General features: G+C 36.1%; 1 protein-coding gene across 3 annotated transcripts in view; it reads right to left on the minus strand.

The window, feature by feature from the left end:
- Positions 1-1,615: 1,615 nt before the first annotated feature.
- Positions 1,616-15,814, minus strand: part of IMMP2L (inner mitochondrial membrane peptidase subunit 2) — a 538,968-nt gene continuing 524,769 nt past the window's right edge. For 2 of the 3 annotated variants that reach the window (XM_074341012.1, XM_074341011.1), the window contains one exon: positions 2,286-2,439. In XM_074341012.1, the coding sequence (XP_074197113.1) occupies positions 2,301-2,439 (139 nt within the window). In that variant the 3' untranslated portion in view covers positions 2,286-2,300. Of the gene's footprint in view, positions 2,440-15,814 lie in introns of all 3 variants that reach the window. The other variant, XM_074341010.1, reaches the window with a different exon arrangement.

Here is a 15,814-nt window from a genome sequence, read left to right on the forward strand (position 1 = left end):
AAAGCATGTTAAGTGTACTTGGATACACTGCCAGTGTTACTTGGGAGGAAAATGAAAGGTAAAGGCTTCAATCAATATCCACAAAGTCAAGATAAGCATCCTAGCGACAACCCTGCCTGCCTTTACATAGACTGTTTACATCCAGGAAAAGTACATTCCCTGCTTTCAAGGGGAGAAATGAATCAATCATCTAAAAAGCCTAAGGTTGCTGATAAACCAAAAAAAAAAAAAAACAACAACAACAATGTCGACTGAAAATTATTGGGAAAACATAATAATTTTTGTCTATATGCACTTCAAAATTTAAGATTATTTTATTTTTTATGAATTATAGAACTGTAGTTTTTATTCTTTATAATTATAAACTTTAAAATAATTATCAAATTATTCAGATAACCGTTCGTTAATCAAAACACACACACACAACTAGTTAAGTGAATGGAAATTGATGGCTTTGTCCAACCCACGGACCAAAAATCAGTCTGAATATATATAACCATTAAAAAAGGAAGGAAAGAATTACTAAATTTCAAAGTAGCCTTGTGTCTCCAGCTCATATTACTAGTTCAAGTTATAATTCACAAGTAGATTTCATTTAAATACATGATGTCAACCAAATGGCATTAAAATGCTACACACAATATACATTTGTCAATGGTTTGCATACTGTAGTTTCTTATTGTAATAAACACAGTGAGATTGTCCTTCACATGGTTCCCACCGTTTCATCTTTTTGAGATGTGACAGGATGTTTCCATACCTGATACACTTTCACAGGTAAACTCATAGTTCAATGGTTCCAAATGCTACTGTGAAATACACAGCAGGAAAGGGACCCCCGGGGAGCCATGCAATGGACTTGATACACTGAGGCTTTTGTGCAACAAACTCAGTCCTCTCTTCTCCCAAACAAGGAAGCACGTGGAATGCAACTCATTACGGATATTAATTATAGAAATAATATCACTTTGGCTCTTATTTATTAATAAAGAAAAAAGCAAACCAATCTCTAATTTCAGTACTTATTATGAGCAACCAATTATTTGTCACACACCCCACAACAGACAACAAAACGTTTTCTAACACTTCATTCAGAGTCTCTATCCTAACCACTTAAAACCCAAACTAAAGTTAACTAATATTTTAATGTGGACTTGGCCAAACACGATACTCAAATAGATTTAATCTTAATGGGAGAGAAATAGAACTACTTTCAGGTGATTTACTTTCACTTTCAAGTTGCTACTAAATTCGTTTGTAACAATCACTCCTACTGACGATAGTGGTCTACAATATTCCCAATCTCTTCATCCCATCCTTGGTGTACCCTACAAAGATTAAATTGCATGTTTGTTATAATTACTATTCAAAAGCAAGAAAGACCTCTGAGATATTCTATTATTATCATTGCAACTACAAAAGAGAAGCAGGAGTTGTTGCCTAGTTTCCGTCCACTTATCCATCATCCCATCTCTCTTATTGTACTTTTAGCCAAAGGAGACGCAAAGTGGCTGCCCCGTAGTAACAACAATGGAGTTCCCCATGATATGTAAAGGAAATGTTCCATAGAGACCACCAATGTTCAGTTTTAGAAAAAACAATATGGATACTTTCTTTTTTTCGCAAATATATCTGAAGATGTTCAATATTAGCTTATACACACATACTAAGTATTAGCTTTAGGAAAATATAACGGGTGAAGATCCAAGTTCTTAAACAGACATAGGTAACTAGAAATGGGGTCCAATTTCCATTAACTAAAAGATTCTTTGCTTTGTATAATGATATATTGCAGGGGTTCATAAATACAGAATTTCTATATGCATTAAAAATGAAAAACTGTATAAAGTATCAGTTTAGTCACATATTTTATGTAATATAAAGATGGCATAAGGAACGTCTGCATTGCTGCTATAAATTAAATGCTGCAAAAATGTTACTTACCAATATGATTTCCACGATACTTGCATTTGTAACGAACAATGTAGAAAATTGACGGCTGTAAGTCTTTTACCCATTACCTCTGTTCAACACTAACTGAAACCATAAGGTACAAAGCATTTCCGTGGGGAAAAAAACAGACCTTTCCATTGGGATCAGCCAGTCAGCTGAAAGCATCTTTCCATGCTTTACTGAGGTGCCTGTGTTCTTCTCTATGAGACACACGCACACAAACCTTGCTCTCCATCTAGGATATTTCACAGGAAATTTTCAAACATAAACTGTTCCACTATAAAGTTCATGGTAAATCTTGGCTGGATTACTTGAGCAAACAATCTGACACACCTGTGCGCCTCCCTTTACAATCCAATGACATCAGCAACAAGGTGACTTACCGGCCCAAAAGAATTACTGTCAAAACTGTGTCCGTGATGATCGCCTTCAACCCAGATATGGCCGCGGGGTACTTTCACGTAGCGGTTCTTATGTCCCATGGTTCTGGAAAGAAATGGCGTAACCAATGGGATGAGAACAGAAAAGAGATCACATAGCTCAGCACACAAATTAGGAAGAGCAAAAATGCTGTTATAAGGATACAAAAGATTATTATGGGTTAACCACGAGGCTACTCCATAACTACGGTTTTAAACAAGATGCGGTTAGGATTCTGTAAAGCTATCCACACTATTTTTTCATTGGTTTGTTTTCTGTAGGTAAATGCTGTGCTTCAATGAAACGCATTAGCACCAAGTATCATGTTTGACTACTTAATTTAATTCACAATATCCTAAATATGTTTTTCTTTAAAATAAAATTCAGTAAGTGCTAACAAAATACAGATCCTTCTTTTTTTTCCCCCCCTAACATTTGCTTTTAAGTCAATATTCAACTCTTGGTCAGCTGCAATCTTCATTGTTTAGTCAAAGAAACTTTTCAAACCACCTGACATCATTTCTCCTCATCTCTTGATAATCTAACATTCAGGATAGTAAGAGAGAAAAAAACCTGGATGACCTCTTGTTAAACATAAACTATCAATGTCAGTTGAAAATTTTTGCTAAGCACTATTTAATTTCATAAATTATTCTTGAAAATGAGAAAAGTGCTGATATTTCTTTCTTTATTTTCTGTTTGGATGATCTATCCATAGCTGTCAATGATGTATTTAGATCCCCTACTAGAATTGTGTTTTGGTCAATTTCTCCCTTTAGTTCTGTTAGTAGTTGCTTGGTAAATATCAGCCATACATTTATGGACATAATTGACATTTATAGAGAATGGCTATCATCAACAAGACAAATAGTAATAAGTGTTGGAGAGGCTGTGGAGAAAAAGGAACCCTCATACACTGTTGGTGGGAATGCAGACTGGTGCAGCCGTTATGGAAGGCAGTGTGGAGGTTCCTCAAAAAATTACGAATAGAATTACCATATGACTCAGCAATCCCTCTCCTGGGTATCTACCCAAAAAAATCTGAAAACATTTATCATTGCAACTTTATTTACGGTGGCCAAGACATGGAAAAAACCAAAGTGTCCTTCGATAGATGAATGGATAAAGAAGTTGTGATATATTTAAACAGTGGAATACTATTCTGCTACAAGAAAAGATGAAATAGTACCATTTGCGACACCATGGATGGAACTTGAGATTATAATGCTAAGCGAAATAAGTCAGACAGAAAAAGTCAAGAATCATATGATTTCACTGATATGTGGTATATAAAACTGAAAGGAAAACAATGAACAAGACAAACAAAGGAAGAAACAAAAACTCACAAACACAGACAACAGTTTAATGGTTACTAGAGGGTAACGGGGGAGGGAGGTGGTAGATGACAGTAAAGGGGGTCAAATATATAGTGATGGAAAGAGAACTGACTCTGGGTGGTAAACACACAATGTGATATATAGATGACGTATTACAGAATTGTACGTTTGAAATCTATGCAACTTTACTAACAATTGTCACCCCAATGAACTTTGATTAAAAAAAAAAGAAAGAAAATGAGAAAAGTTTTAGCAATTTTGAAGACTATTTAAAGGATTCACACTTAGTGGAACATTCTATCTTAAGCCTGGCGAGGAACTGGACTAAGGAAAGGCTCCCTCGTCCATGATGGTGGCAACGTAAAATGATACACCCTTTTTCTTTTTTTTGCCAGGTGGGCTTTTTCTTTTCTTTCTTTCTTTTTTGTTTTTTCAAATTTATTAATGGGCTAAAATGTTCAAGCTTTTAACGTATCCTACTGGTAAAAATGTGTTTCAAAGATGTAATCAGAAGTGTGGATTCTGAGACCTACCCACAAAGGGGGCTGAGAGAGAACAGAGAATTCAAAAGATGTTATTGGGCTCAGCATGTCTGAGAAGTTCATTACCAGCAAGAGCCTGAATAAGATGTAGTTGGTATTAGAATAATTCAGAAAAATCAGTGGGTGAGCTGGTACCTTTGGGGAAGGGAAGTTTAGCGCCTGAAAGAACAATCTTTCAATGTCATACAATAAATAGCACTGAGGCAGGAATGCTGACTTAGCACATCAAACACTCTCAGATACTAGGTGGGAAACTTAAGGGTTCACAAATTTTTAAGGTTTTTGTCTAATGGAAATGTTTTCTGACACTTAGTGAGGTCAATCGCAAATAACAACCACAGAAAAAATAAAAAATAAAAAGAAATGTGGACAAATATTTATTATCAGGGGTATTTCAACACAGGCCTTTGAGAACAAAAATAAATCATCTTCCTAAACATCCAACAGCATAGAATTGGTTAAATGAATTATGATACAACCTGTTAAGTAAAAGGGACTGAATTAGAATGAACTATTATTCCAAATCTATGATAATAAATACTCTAGGAGGCAGAGACCTTTTTTTTTTTTCTTTTTCTGTTATTCCCCAAAGCCCTTGGGAAAATACGTGGCCTAAAGAAGCTCCTCAATAAATGTTGGTTGAAAGGTTGATGAATGAATGTATGAATATCACCCCCATGTCTGTAAAGTTAAGCCAGTTAGCTGAGCTTGGAACACTGTTCTTGGAGCTGCAGCCCCTGTCAGACTATTTTTGTTAGTTAGCAAGTTGTATATGTGCAGAAGAATATGTAAAAAATAAAAACTACACATAAATTGATGCCATAGAAATGGAAACTATTCATTCTCTGGAATGGTTTTTAATTTTCAAGACAAACTCAGTGTTGAATTACTTTGCTTTAGATCAGTAAATCATTCATGCAAGGAAGCGAGGCTGTGGCCATTAGAAGCCAACAGTAAGTTAATGACTGCTGTTTATTTTTAATTACTACTGAGGAGAAGAGCTTCAACTTTTTAAAGAACAAGAACAAGTTGAATACATCTTATCGTGACATACTCTGTAATATAAGTATCCTTCAATTAATGTCAGGCAATTAGTTCTTGACATTACTAGTGCTTTTATACCATGAGACTGCTTCAAAGAACTAATATCCCACATCAAGTATTAATGACAAGAAGACTTTTTTTTCCACTTAATTTTTGGCAAGGCATACTCCTAATAATTCCAAACAAGTGTTTACCTTATTAAACTAGCTATTTTGGATAAATACTTAGGAAACAATTACCCATTTTGTCTCTTCAAATAATCATTCAAGCAGAATTATGAAATAAAACCAGTATAAAAGATTAAGGGTGGTGGTTAGATGAAAAATAAAATAAAATGGAGAGGTTGTTATAGAGCCTCATCTCTGCAATCAGCCTATTTGGGCTTTTGTATCTGACTTAACACTTCACTTTCAGTTTATGGAAGCCCTTCGGCAAGTTGAAGAAACTCTCAATGTCAGTTTCCTCATTTGTAGAATGGGGCAAATAGTACCTAAGGCAGAAAGTTGTTCTATGGATGAAGTGGCATATGTTAAACACTCAACGATTCTCTTACAGTTGAGACTGTTCTAAGGAAAGCTCTCAATACAGTTCTGATGTATAGTAAGAACCCAGTAAGTGGTAGTTATTATTGCTATTGTCCACCATTTCCATGCTTTTCTTTCATTTCATAATTCAGAATGTATTCAGCATCCACTATCTTTCAACATCAGTCTCTTAAAATTACCTGAGCTATGCTTCAATAATTTATTTTGCCCACAGTTATGCTGTGACTATAGAATATGTTTGATGGGACAATTAATCTTATTTTTTTTATTTTATTCTTATGCCCTTCTGGGACACTCTAAAACTTACCTGTGAAAGCACTGTCTATTTGTGCATCTTTAAATGTGCAGAGTAGTAGGTAAAAGCAGTCTACGTTTTTTGTGTTTTCACTTACTAATCACTTACATATTTGACGGCTGCAATGCTTGTGGACAGTTTACCTAGATATCAGACAGGTATGGAAGAACCCTGGTAAAATTCATGCCATATACACAGTGCATATGCTATTTCTCTGGTTTCAATATAACTTAAAAATAACCCAGAGTAGCTTTAAAAAAGTATAATGATAAAATATTGAGCTGGTTTCTTTTAGGACTGCCGAAGAAATATAATACTTCTAATAGAATTCCTCTAGAGAAGGAATTTTAAATATTTCTGTGCTCCTGAATTCACATTAAAGAGACAAGATAATCTTTTAGGTGATTTAAGAGTTAAGTGAGGTGTCAGCCTACAAGGTTGTATATATCTATGGCTTGCAAATACTTTTAGTTTTGACAGTCAAAAATGAGTTCTGTATGGTATTCTAACTACCTGTCTAGGAAAAGGCATTTTTAGTACTAGCTTTACCAAGACAAGTTGCCTAGATCTTATAAACGGAATGAAGAATGATTGTCTACAATTTGATTTGACCTTGAAAACAATAGTTATTTTTAAGTTTCTGAATCTTTTGAGTGTCATCAGTTGAATACAAAACTGTGGATGTAATTCTTGATACAATTAAAAGGAACAAATTCATATTCAAAGTCTCTCTCTCTCTCTCTCTCTCTCTCTCTCTCTCTAACTTAGGTCATTAGTATTAACAATTCATGATTCATTAGAATGTTTTACTTCTTTATTATTCAAGCCACCCCATTGATATTTCTGATTGCCCAAAGTAATGGCTGCCCTGAGGATATTCACTGCCCCTGTATTCTAAGCCTCTGGTGTTTCATTGTCATGCAGGCACCAGCAGTCTAGGGGTCAGGTTTCAGGAAGATCAGAAATTGGAACTAGATCTCTTTTATCATCACCTATAGAATGGACTAGAAAAAAATCAATCTACCATCAGGAAAGGAAAATGCGAAGGACACTTGCCTGTCTAGAGTTGGCCTCTGGAAGAGAAAAAAAAAATCTCCTTTGTGAATCCACTTCCTGCTCTCAGGTGAGATGAAAGTTCAAGGCCGCCCTATTTGTGTGATCTGGGAAAGTTAAGAATTAACTATAATTGGCCCCAGGAATCTGGCAGAAGGAAATGTATGACTCTTCAGGAATTATACGTCAGTTCAGAGTTTTCAGGTTTTCTATACATAAGTCCCAGCCAATAGGAACTCAGAATTCCAAAGAACAGAACTCACAGGGAAACAGCCAGTATTAATGAGTCAGGACAAACAACAGACAACAGAATTAGAGCCCCAAAGACTTCAGATACTGGATTTATCAAACATAAAATATATAAGTTGTATACATTTAAATATTTTTATAATTAAAAATATGAAAAAGAGCACTATTCTATTTTTAAAGAACAGACATTTAAAAAGAACCAAACAGTACTTCTAACATTTAAAATACATGATTAAATAGGTGGACAAGAAGAGCCAGAGTTTTATAAGCTAAAGAAATGAGTACTAAACTGGAATATATACCTAAAAAAATTACTTAGAATTTAGCACAGAGAGGTATAGAAACGAAAACTATAAGAGATGTTAAAGAGACATCAAGAACATTACTAGAAAATGTAACAAGTATAATCAGAGTCCCAAAGGAAGGAAATAAAAAGAAACAAAGAAGAGGCAATATTTGAAGAGACAGTGGTAGAGAATTTTTCAGAATTGGTGAGAGCATGAATTCACACATTCTGTAATGAAAGCGCAGAACACTAAACACTCCCTACCCCCTCCAAAAAAAATGTCTCAGAAGCTGTCAGAGGAAAAACAGGTAGATTATCTTTAAAAGAATAACAACTAAATTGACAGCAGAGTTCCCTTGTTAGGGTATAATTTACATCAACTGTAATTCAGCCATTTTAAGTATATTATTCAATGAGTTTCAAATATCTATACAATCAAGTAATCACTAGATCAAAACACATGAATGATCCAAAAGCTTCCTCGGGGCTTTCTGGAGGCAAATCTGCCTTCCTCTCCATCCCTGGCTCCAGGTAACTATGTTTGATTTGCTCTCTGTCACTCTATCATATAGATGGAATCATTCAGCATGTATTTTTTTTTTTTTAATTTCTGGCTTCTTTAACTTAGTCTAATGCCTGAGATCAAGCCATGTTGTTGCATGTGTTATTCATTTGTAACCATGTTTTTCTTGATAGTTTAGTTATACTGATACAGCAAAATTCGTTTCTCAAGCAATAATTCATAGACTGTTAGGTTGTTTCCAGTTCAGGGTTATTGTCAATAATATTAGTAGCTATGAACATTTGAGTATAAAAGTACTTGTGTGGACACGTTTCCACGTCTCTTCAGCATCTGTAAGTGAAATGGCTGGGTCATGTCAATGAGTGTTTAACCTTATAATAAACTGTCAAACTGTTTCCCAAAGCAGCTGTACCAGCAATGGATGAATTTCAGTTGTTCCATGTCTCAGCAACACTTTATAACTATCATTCTTTTACATTTTTGCCATTGTAGGGGCAGATAATGGTTTTAATGTGCATTTCCCTAATGGCTGATGTTTTTGAGTACTTGTTTGTCATGTGCATTCTTCTTTGGAGAACTATCAAAGTTTTTAAAAATTCAATGAGTTGGCTTTTCTTATTATTATTGAGTTGCAGGACCTCTTTATATAATCTGGATACAACTCTTATCTTATGTAGGTTTTTGCAAATATCCTTTCCAAATTTTTAGTATATTTTTTCATTTTCTTCACAGTTTTATTCTTCAAAGAAATTGAGAATCCAAAGAATAGGTCATAACAACTTTTCACTTGAAAAAAAATGAAATGTCATTTTCTAAATAGATTGTAGACTGTTGCTAGGTGATCAGAGCAAATCTGTTTAGTTCATTTAAATTAAAAGTTACATTCATACAGCTTCATAATAAAGTTGCAGAATTAATTTTATAAATTTAATATGAATGTTCTCAGCTGAGAATGGTTTCAGTGATGAATATGCCTGATGTATTTTCTTTTTCTAAATTTGGATTATAGGAGCGTAAATGTAACAATTTCCTTAATGTAGAGAATGTTTTCTCCTGTTAAACATACATCGTAAAAATATCTATGGCTGCCCATGAAAATTACTTCAATTGTAGTGAGAATTTGAGAAAGAAAGATGTCAACATTTACCAAACAGTAGACGCCAACCGTGCTAGATCAGGCCGTGTATATAACACATACTTAAGCTATGCACATCAACGCAGCAGTGGGTGGCAGTTTATGCTGCGTTATCTTGTGTGTGATGGTTAGTTTATGAGGAGAAGCTTATGAACTCTGTGACAGTAGGAACTCTGCTTTGACTTTCTTGGTATAAACACTTATTGACGGACGGCTATGTGAAATAGTATAAACGGTGTGGGTGAGGGTACAGAAAAGAATAAGACGCTGTCCCTTCCACCAAGATTATAACTTACACCATGATTCAAAACATAAGTGACAAAAGTGGTCCATAAAATATATATGACAGTCTAACCAACCATAAACCACCGTAGACAAAATTTAACGAGTTGAAAGCATCTACAAGAAAACAATAGATGAATGCAGGAATAAATAAATGAATAAGTGTCAAATTTTGCTAACTGCGTAGGTCTCCAAAGGTATTATTTTAGGCTGGAAGAGCCAGGAAAGTCATTATGAAGAGTTGAATCAAGATATGAACAAGAGATAAAAGCTGACAGGTAAAGAAGATAGTATGGAATTCAAATGGCATTCACTTATAGAAGGAAAGATGTCTTTTTCCTTAGTGCATTATTTCCTTGTGATATACAAGCATAAATTCAGGCAAATATTTTATAAGTCACTTTCTAATGAAGATATCCAGTCATTATAATTGTGCAGGAAAATTAAACATATTTAAATGATTTCATTTTAATATCATTATTATTGATTTTTGTCCTCTTACTTTCAGTTTTTAGTCTTGTTTTAAAGGGCTTTCCTCAATCCTAGTTTGCACCTGTAACTTCCAGATTCCTTTGTTATTTAAAATACTGATTTTTTTTTTATGAATTGCAAAATTATGTACCTTTCCCTTGGCCTAAATTTGGTGGTCCGGGGAACTGTATTAAGCAAAGGATCTGTCAAATGTTAGTTCCAGGGTGGCCTGATGGCTCAGTTGGTTAGAGCGCAAGCTCTGAACAACAGGATTGACGGTTTGATTCCCACATGGGTCAGTGAGCTGTGCCCTCCACAACTAGATTGAAGACAACGAGCTGCCACTGAGCTTCCAGAGGGGCAGCCGGATGGCTCAGTTGGTTAGAGCGCGAGCTCCCAACAACAAGGTTGCTGGTTCGATTCCCACATGGGATGGTGGGCTGCACCCCATGCAACTAAGATTGAAAAACGGCGACTGGACTTGGAGCTGAGCTGCACCCTCCACAACTAAACTGAAGGACAATGACCTGGAGCTGATGGGCCCTGGAGAAACACACTGTTCCCCAATATTCCCCAATAAAAATTATTTTTATAAAAATGTTAGTTCTAGCAGGATGCCTATTAACAATCACTTCTGCTTAAGTCATGATACTGAAATACCTTCATAATTAGATGTCTAAAAAGTTTGGTATTCATTCCACAGATAAGAAAGGAACAAAGGAGGCAAACTTTAACTTTACCCGCTAAAGGTTTTTCATCTGGGCCTGAGAATTAAATGGACATAAAACATTTAAACCAGAGAAAAGTACAGCAGGTCCTCGATTAATGTTTCATTCACGTTGTTTCATTATAACATTGATGAGCTGCTGTAGGAACTTAATCCTCATTTATATCAATTAGCCTATGGTGAAATTGGCTTTGTAATACATTGTTTTGTTTAAGAATCAAAGACATTAAATGAGGACTTACTGTATATAAACTTACATGAATTTTACGTGACATGAGAGACTTCATAAAAAATGAAGACCCAAGGAAATGGCCCAAGCTGCATGTTTTTACAGTAGGTTGAACAAAGAGAAGCAAATATGGGAAAATAACTGTGTTATGTGGGAAGGCTGGAGGAAGACAATGATTTTAGAAGTTCTGTTTGTATAGAATAGTATCTGTCTCAACTTGTCCTGGATGATAAGAATGTTACTTTGCTTCTAATACAGAGAGGATGCTTTTCACATGAGAATTTCATCTGCTTTTAAGAAAAACAAAAGAAACAGCATTTGCTGCTTTTCCAGTCGCTTTAAGACAAAATAATTCTATGCCAACGGGGCATATTTTGTGCTTGTTTATTGGCCACCACAAAGGCAAAAGCTAAGAAATAACATAAAATGAAAACAACACAAAACTTAACAACAACAAAAACACAAACCCAAATAACAAAACAAAAAAAAAGAAAAGGAAAGAAAAAGGTTCTCAACTTCAGGAGGGACTGCTCCCCATCTGTGATTAAAACTAAGACAGAAAGAGTGAGGCAACTACTGATGCTCAGAGGCTGGTCTGGTCCTTTCTGACATAATTCACAAAACACTCTCTAGCTGCAAAATCAGTGCTTTGTCCTGGGTTCGTTATAATGAAAGAACTTAGCCACCATTCTACATGGTCATTACAATGAAACTTATGATCCTCTAATGGGTGGAAAGCTCTGGAAACCCTCTGCCTTTGTATTCCTATTTCGGAGTTGAGGACTTAATATTTTCAAGCCACTTTTTAGGTCTTCCAGGATACAAAGACAGACCGTTCCTCATTGCCTATGGAATGACTGATCTGCTTTTGTTTGCTTTGTTCTTTATGGGGGCCTGTAACTTCATGTTTCAAGACTTTGTTTCTCTGGTAACTCTACTCATGATCACCGGAAATGGTTATGAAACTATGTGATCTTCAAAGTGTAACATAATGCAGTATCTTTTGAACATAACTTTTTCATGTAGTACTTTTAATTGCTTTTTTATAAAGTTTTAATTACCTACCAATCACATTTCTATATACAACTACATCGCAAGAACCAATTGGAATTTGGTTGCAGTTGCACTGAGACCCTTTTTTTTAAACGCCGAATATTGCAAAAGAGCTACACGACCTAATCAAAGTTAGCAAGGGGTGGTTTAATCATCAATCACTTTTCCAACCAAATATTCCTTAGTATACTTTAACAGTTTCATTCACACACACAGCATTAGAGAGAGAATATAATGACTTCTTCAAAGAGTCACCAAACTAGATCACACATTTGACAACTGCAGGTCATTCTTTAGAAAAGATAAATATGCATCAAATGGGTTTTATCAAGTACCAAGGGAGCTTACTAATTTAAGTCCAAATTGCTTCAGCCTTTATGAACCTGTATTATAAACCCAGATTTTAATGTCTAGGCCAGCAGCATTCATACATAAACAGGTGGTTGCTTGAAAGTCAGAAGAGATGCTTATCCTTCCCTCTAGACAGGACTCTTACTTGGTGGCAGGACCCGGACCTAAGAATTGTCTGGGCTACGAAGCATGAGGGAAATTCTGGATCAGGCTGCTTATGTGCCATGGGGCTTTACTGTAAACGTAAGTGTACTTAAACCTTCCTAGAATATTTTGTTTCATGCTTGTCTTTGAATATTTGCTATCCATGGCCTAAGTCTCAAGTAAGTAGAGAGCAATTCTCTCAGGTTCCAAAAAATGTGGTCTTGAGTGTAAGGCTGACTGTTCCGTGATGGGAGAGAACATTCAGATATTCAGTTCAGGTAGGAGGAAAAGGAAATCACTTTTAATGAGGTTTTATTAAGCCTCTGATGTCACCAGAATAACATTAAACAGCATAAAATTGACTTCCATATCCACTGAGTTTGTATGGTGAATGTCTGACCTGTAAGAAATTAGACTCAAGTAGATAAAGCAAATCTTTAAAAAAAAAAAAAACAAAAAACACAGTAATTTCTCAAAAGAAATTCTTGTGAAGACATAAATTGAAGAGTCAACCCTCTACAGACACATCCTCTTGATATTCTGCCACGTAGGCTGATTGCTGTCCTCTTAAAGTAAAATTTAAATGATATAAATCACCTTGTGCAACTTTGAAACCAGGTAGAAAAACCATAACTAAAAGGAAAAAAAAAAATCAGGATTCACTTTTATTTATGCCCAAGTCCAACAACTACTTCCTCCCTCCTCCGCTCCAACCGTGGTCCAAACCACCAGTGTCTCCTTCCTGAACTCCTGCCGCCACCTCCTCCCGGGCTTAAATGTATCTCCTCGTCTCTATCTTTAGTCATTCCCCACCCAAGTCCAATCACGTCATACTCCTGTGCTGTTAAAAAATTCCCAGCAGCTTCCCATCACACTTAGCATCAAGTCCAAGTTTCTCAGTGTGACCTACAAGCCCTTACAGCTGGGTTTCCCAGCTGTGGCGCTATGGAAATTAGGAGCCAGATCATTCTTAGTCATGAGGGGCTGCCCTATGCACTTTGGGATGTTTGGTAGCACCGCAGGCTCCCACCCGCTAGATCTCAGTAACATCCCCTTCACAGTGTGACAACCAAAAATGTTGCCAGGAATTGCCAAGTGTCTCCGGGGGGCAAAGTCACCTCCTCGGGGAATCACTGCCCTACAGGACCTGGTCCCTCCCTACACATCCAGCCTCACCTCTTCCTACTGAGTCCGTCCTACCAGCTTCCTCTAGGTCACGTCCCTGCCTCTTCACGCCAGCCCTTTTCCGCCCTCGCTCTTCTCTGCATGGAATGCTCTTCTTCCAGGCTCATTTTCTAACCTAATTTGTGTTCCATGTTCCTGTGTAAACGTCTTCTCTCTATTTAAATCAGCTCCTCCGGTCGCCCTCTGGCCCTTAGCACACTTTTCTTCATAACACTTATCTGCTCCCTGACTTTCTGATCTATCTCCCTGTTTACTTGATTTTTGTCTGTCTCCCCTACTTGACTGTAAATTCCACAAAGCAGAGACGTCAACTATTTAGTTCAACAGTGTCTTCCTAATTCCTAAAACGGTGGCTGTCTGTCCGTATTTTTGATAGGTGCTCCATAAATACTGACTCAATGGATGAATGAGTCTGAATTCTTGTACAAGTCCTCTTTAGAATACTCTCAATCGTAGGAGGTTGCTGTTTCTCTCATTTTGATAATCACATTATACCACATCTTAAATTTACAAGGATTTTAGATATCTTCAGGCAACTCAGTCCTTTTACAGATTAAGAAATGTGAGGCTGGGAGGGGTTAAATAGTTTGTAAACAGTGATGGACTTAGTCTGTATTAATTGACCTTTAAAAACCAAAATGATGAAAACCAAATTTCAGGGCTTCTTTTTATAATCTCCCTTGTGAGCATTTTACCCACATGGATGGAAGCTTCATTTACAAATTAAATTGTTGGAAAAATTGGAATTGAACGTGAATACAGGTATTGAGTATAAGATAACTGTTTAAGAAGCCTATCAGTTGTCATCTTGGTAAGTGAAGACTGTGTTGTCTTAGTTTTTATATAGTAAATTCACTTCATAACATAAAAAATAAGAGGAATCGTTAAAAGAAAATTGATGGCTTATAGTCAGTAGAAATAATTTCTTATGATAAACTAAAATAACTCAAAATATAAAAAGTATAGTTAGACACTTGGTATCGGCACTATCTGAATGGATTCGTTTCATGGACTCTACAGACGGCTTTGCCTCAAAGCTGTAAGACCACACGGGGAATCTGCGTTGTTGATACACACAGTGTGTGGCTACATGGCAGCTGATGGTGACCTATAACATGATTACTGAGATACATTTCTAGCAGTTCAACTCAATTCACATTTATTAAAATGAACATCTAAAGTGAACATTTTGGAGGGGTCAGGAGCATTAAAAAGTTAAGTACGGCAATGCCTCTGAACTCAATACAGCTGATATAATACAGCACAGGAGACAAAGGAAGGACTCAGAAACTACCACGCAAAGCAGAATGGAACGAATTCTAGATCTGAGATATAATGATGATGATGACCTACTGTCTACCGTGACCTATGATGGACCATGGAGTGTGCTAAATGCCAATAATTTAGGCTTTATCAAATAAGGAAAATAGGGAAGGAGTTCAGCCTAGATTCACAAAAGCCTGTATACTTTACTCTTCGATACCCCTTTAAGAAAAAGATATTTTTATAGTTTATTTATTGCGACATTCAATGTTATTTTATATTAACTTCAGGTGTACAGCATAATGGTTAGACATTTATATAATGTATGCAGTGATCCCCTGACTAGTCTAGTACCCACCTGGCACTATACATGGTTATTACCATATCATTGACTATATTCCCTGTGTTTTACTTTACATCCCCATGACTATTTTGTATCTACTAATCTGCACTTCTTAATCCCTTCACCTTGAGAAAGATTAATTCTGACTGGGCTGGTCCTGACCTGGGAAATTAGAAATATAAATTGGAACACAAATATTGTCATGAGTGGTACAAACTGTGACAAAACATATGCAGTTGATAAAGTACATCAAGGGTTCATGTTAGAAAAACCATGAATGCTTTGGTTTGGCTGGACTGTGGTTTCATGGAAGCCAGCAAATACAGGCTGTAGGTTGGGGAGGGACTGTCCGTGCACAACATTAAATATCAATCTAAGAAGCAT

The sequence above is a fragment of the Rhinolophus sinicus genome, linkage group LG09 (assembly GCF_036562045.2).
Source record: "Rhinolophus sinicus isolate RSC01 linkage group LG09, ASM3656204v1, whole genome shotgun sequence".
Taxonomy (NCBI): domain Eukaryota; kingdom Metazoa; phylum Chordata; class Mammalia; order Chiroptera; family Rhinolophidae; genus Rhinolophus; species Rhinolophus sinicus.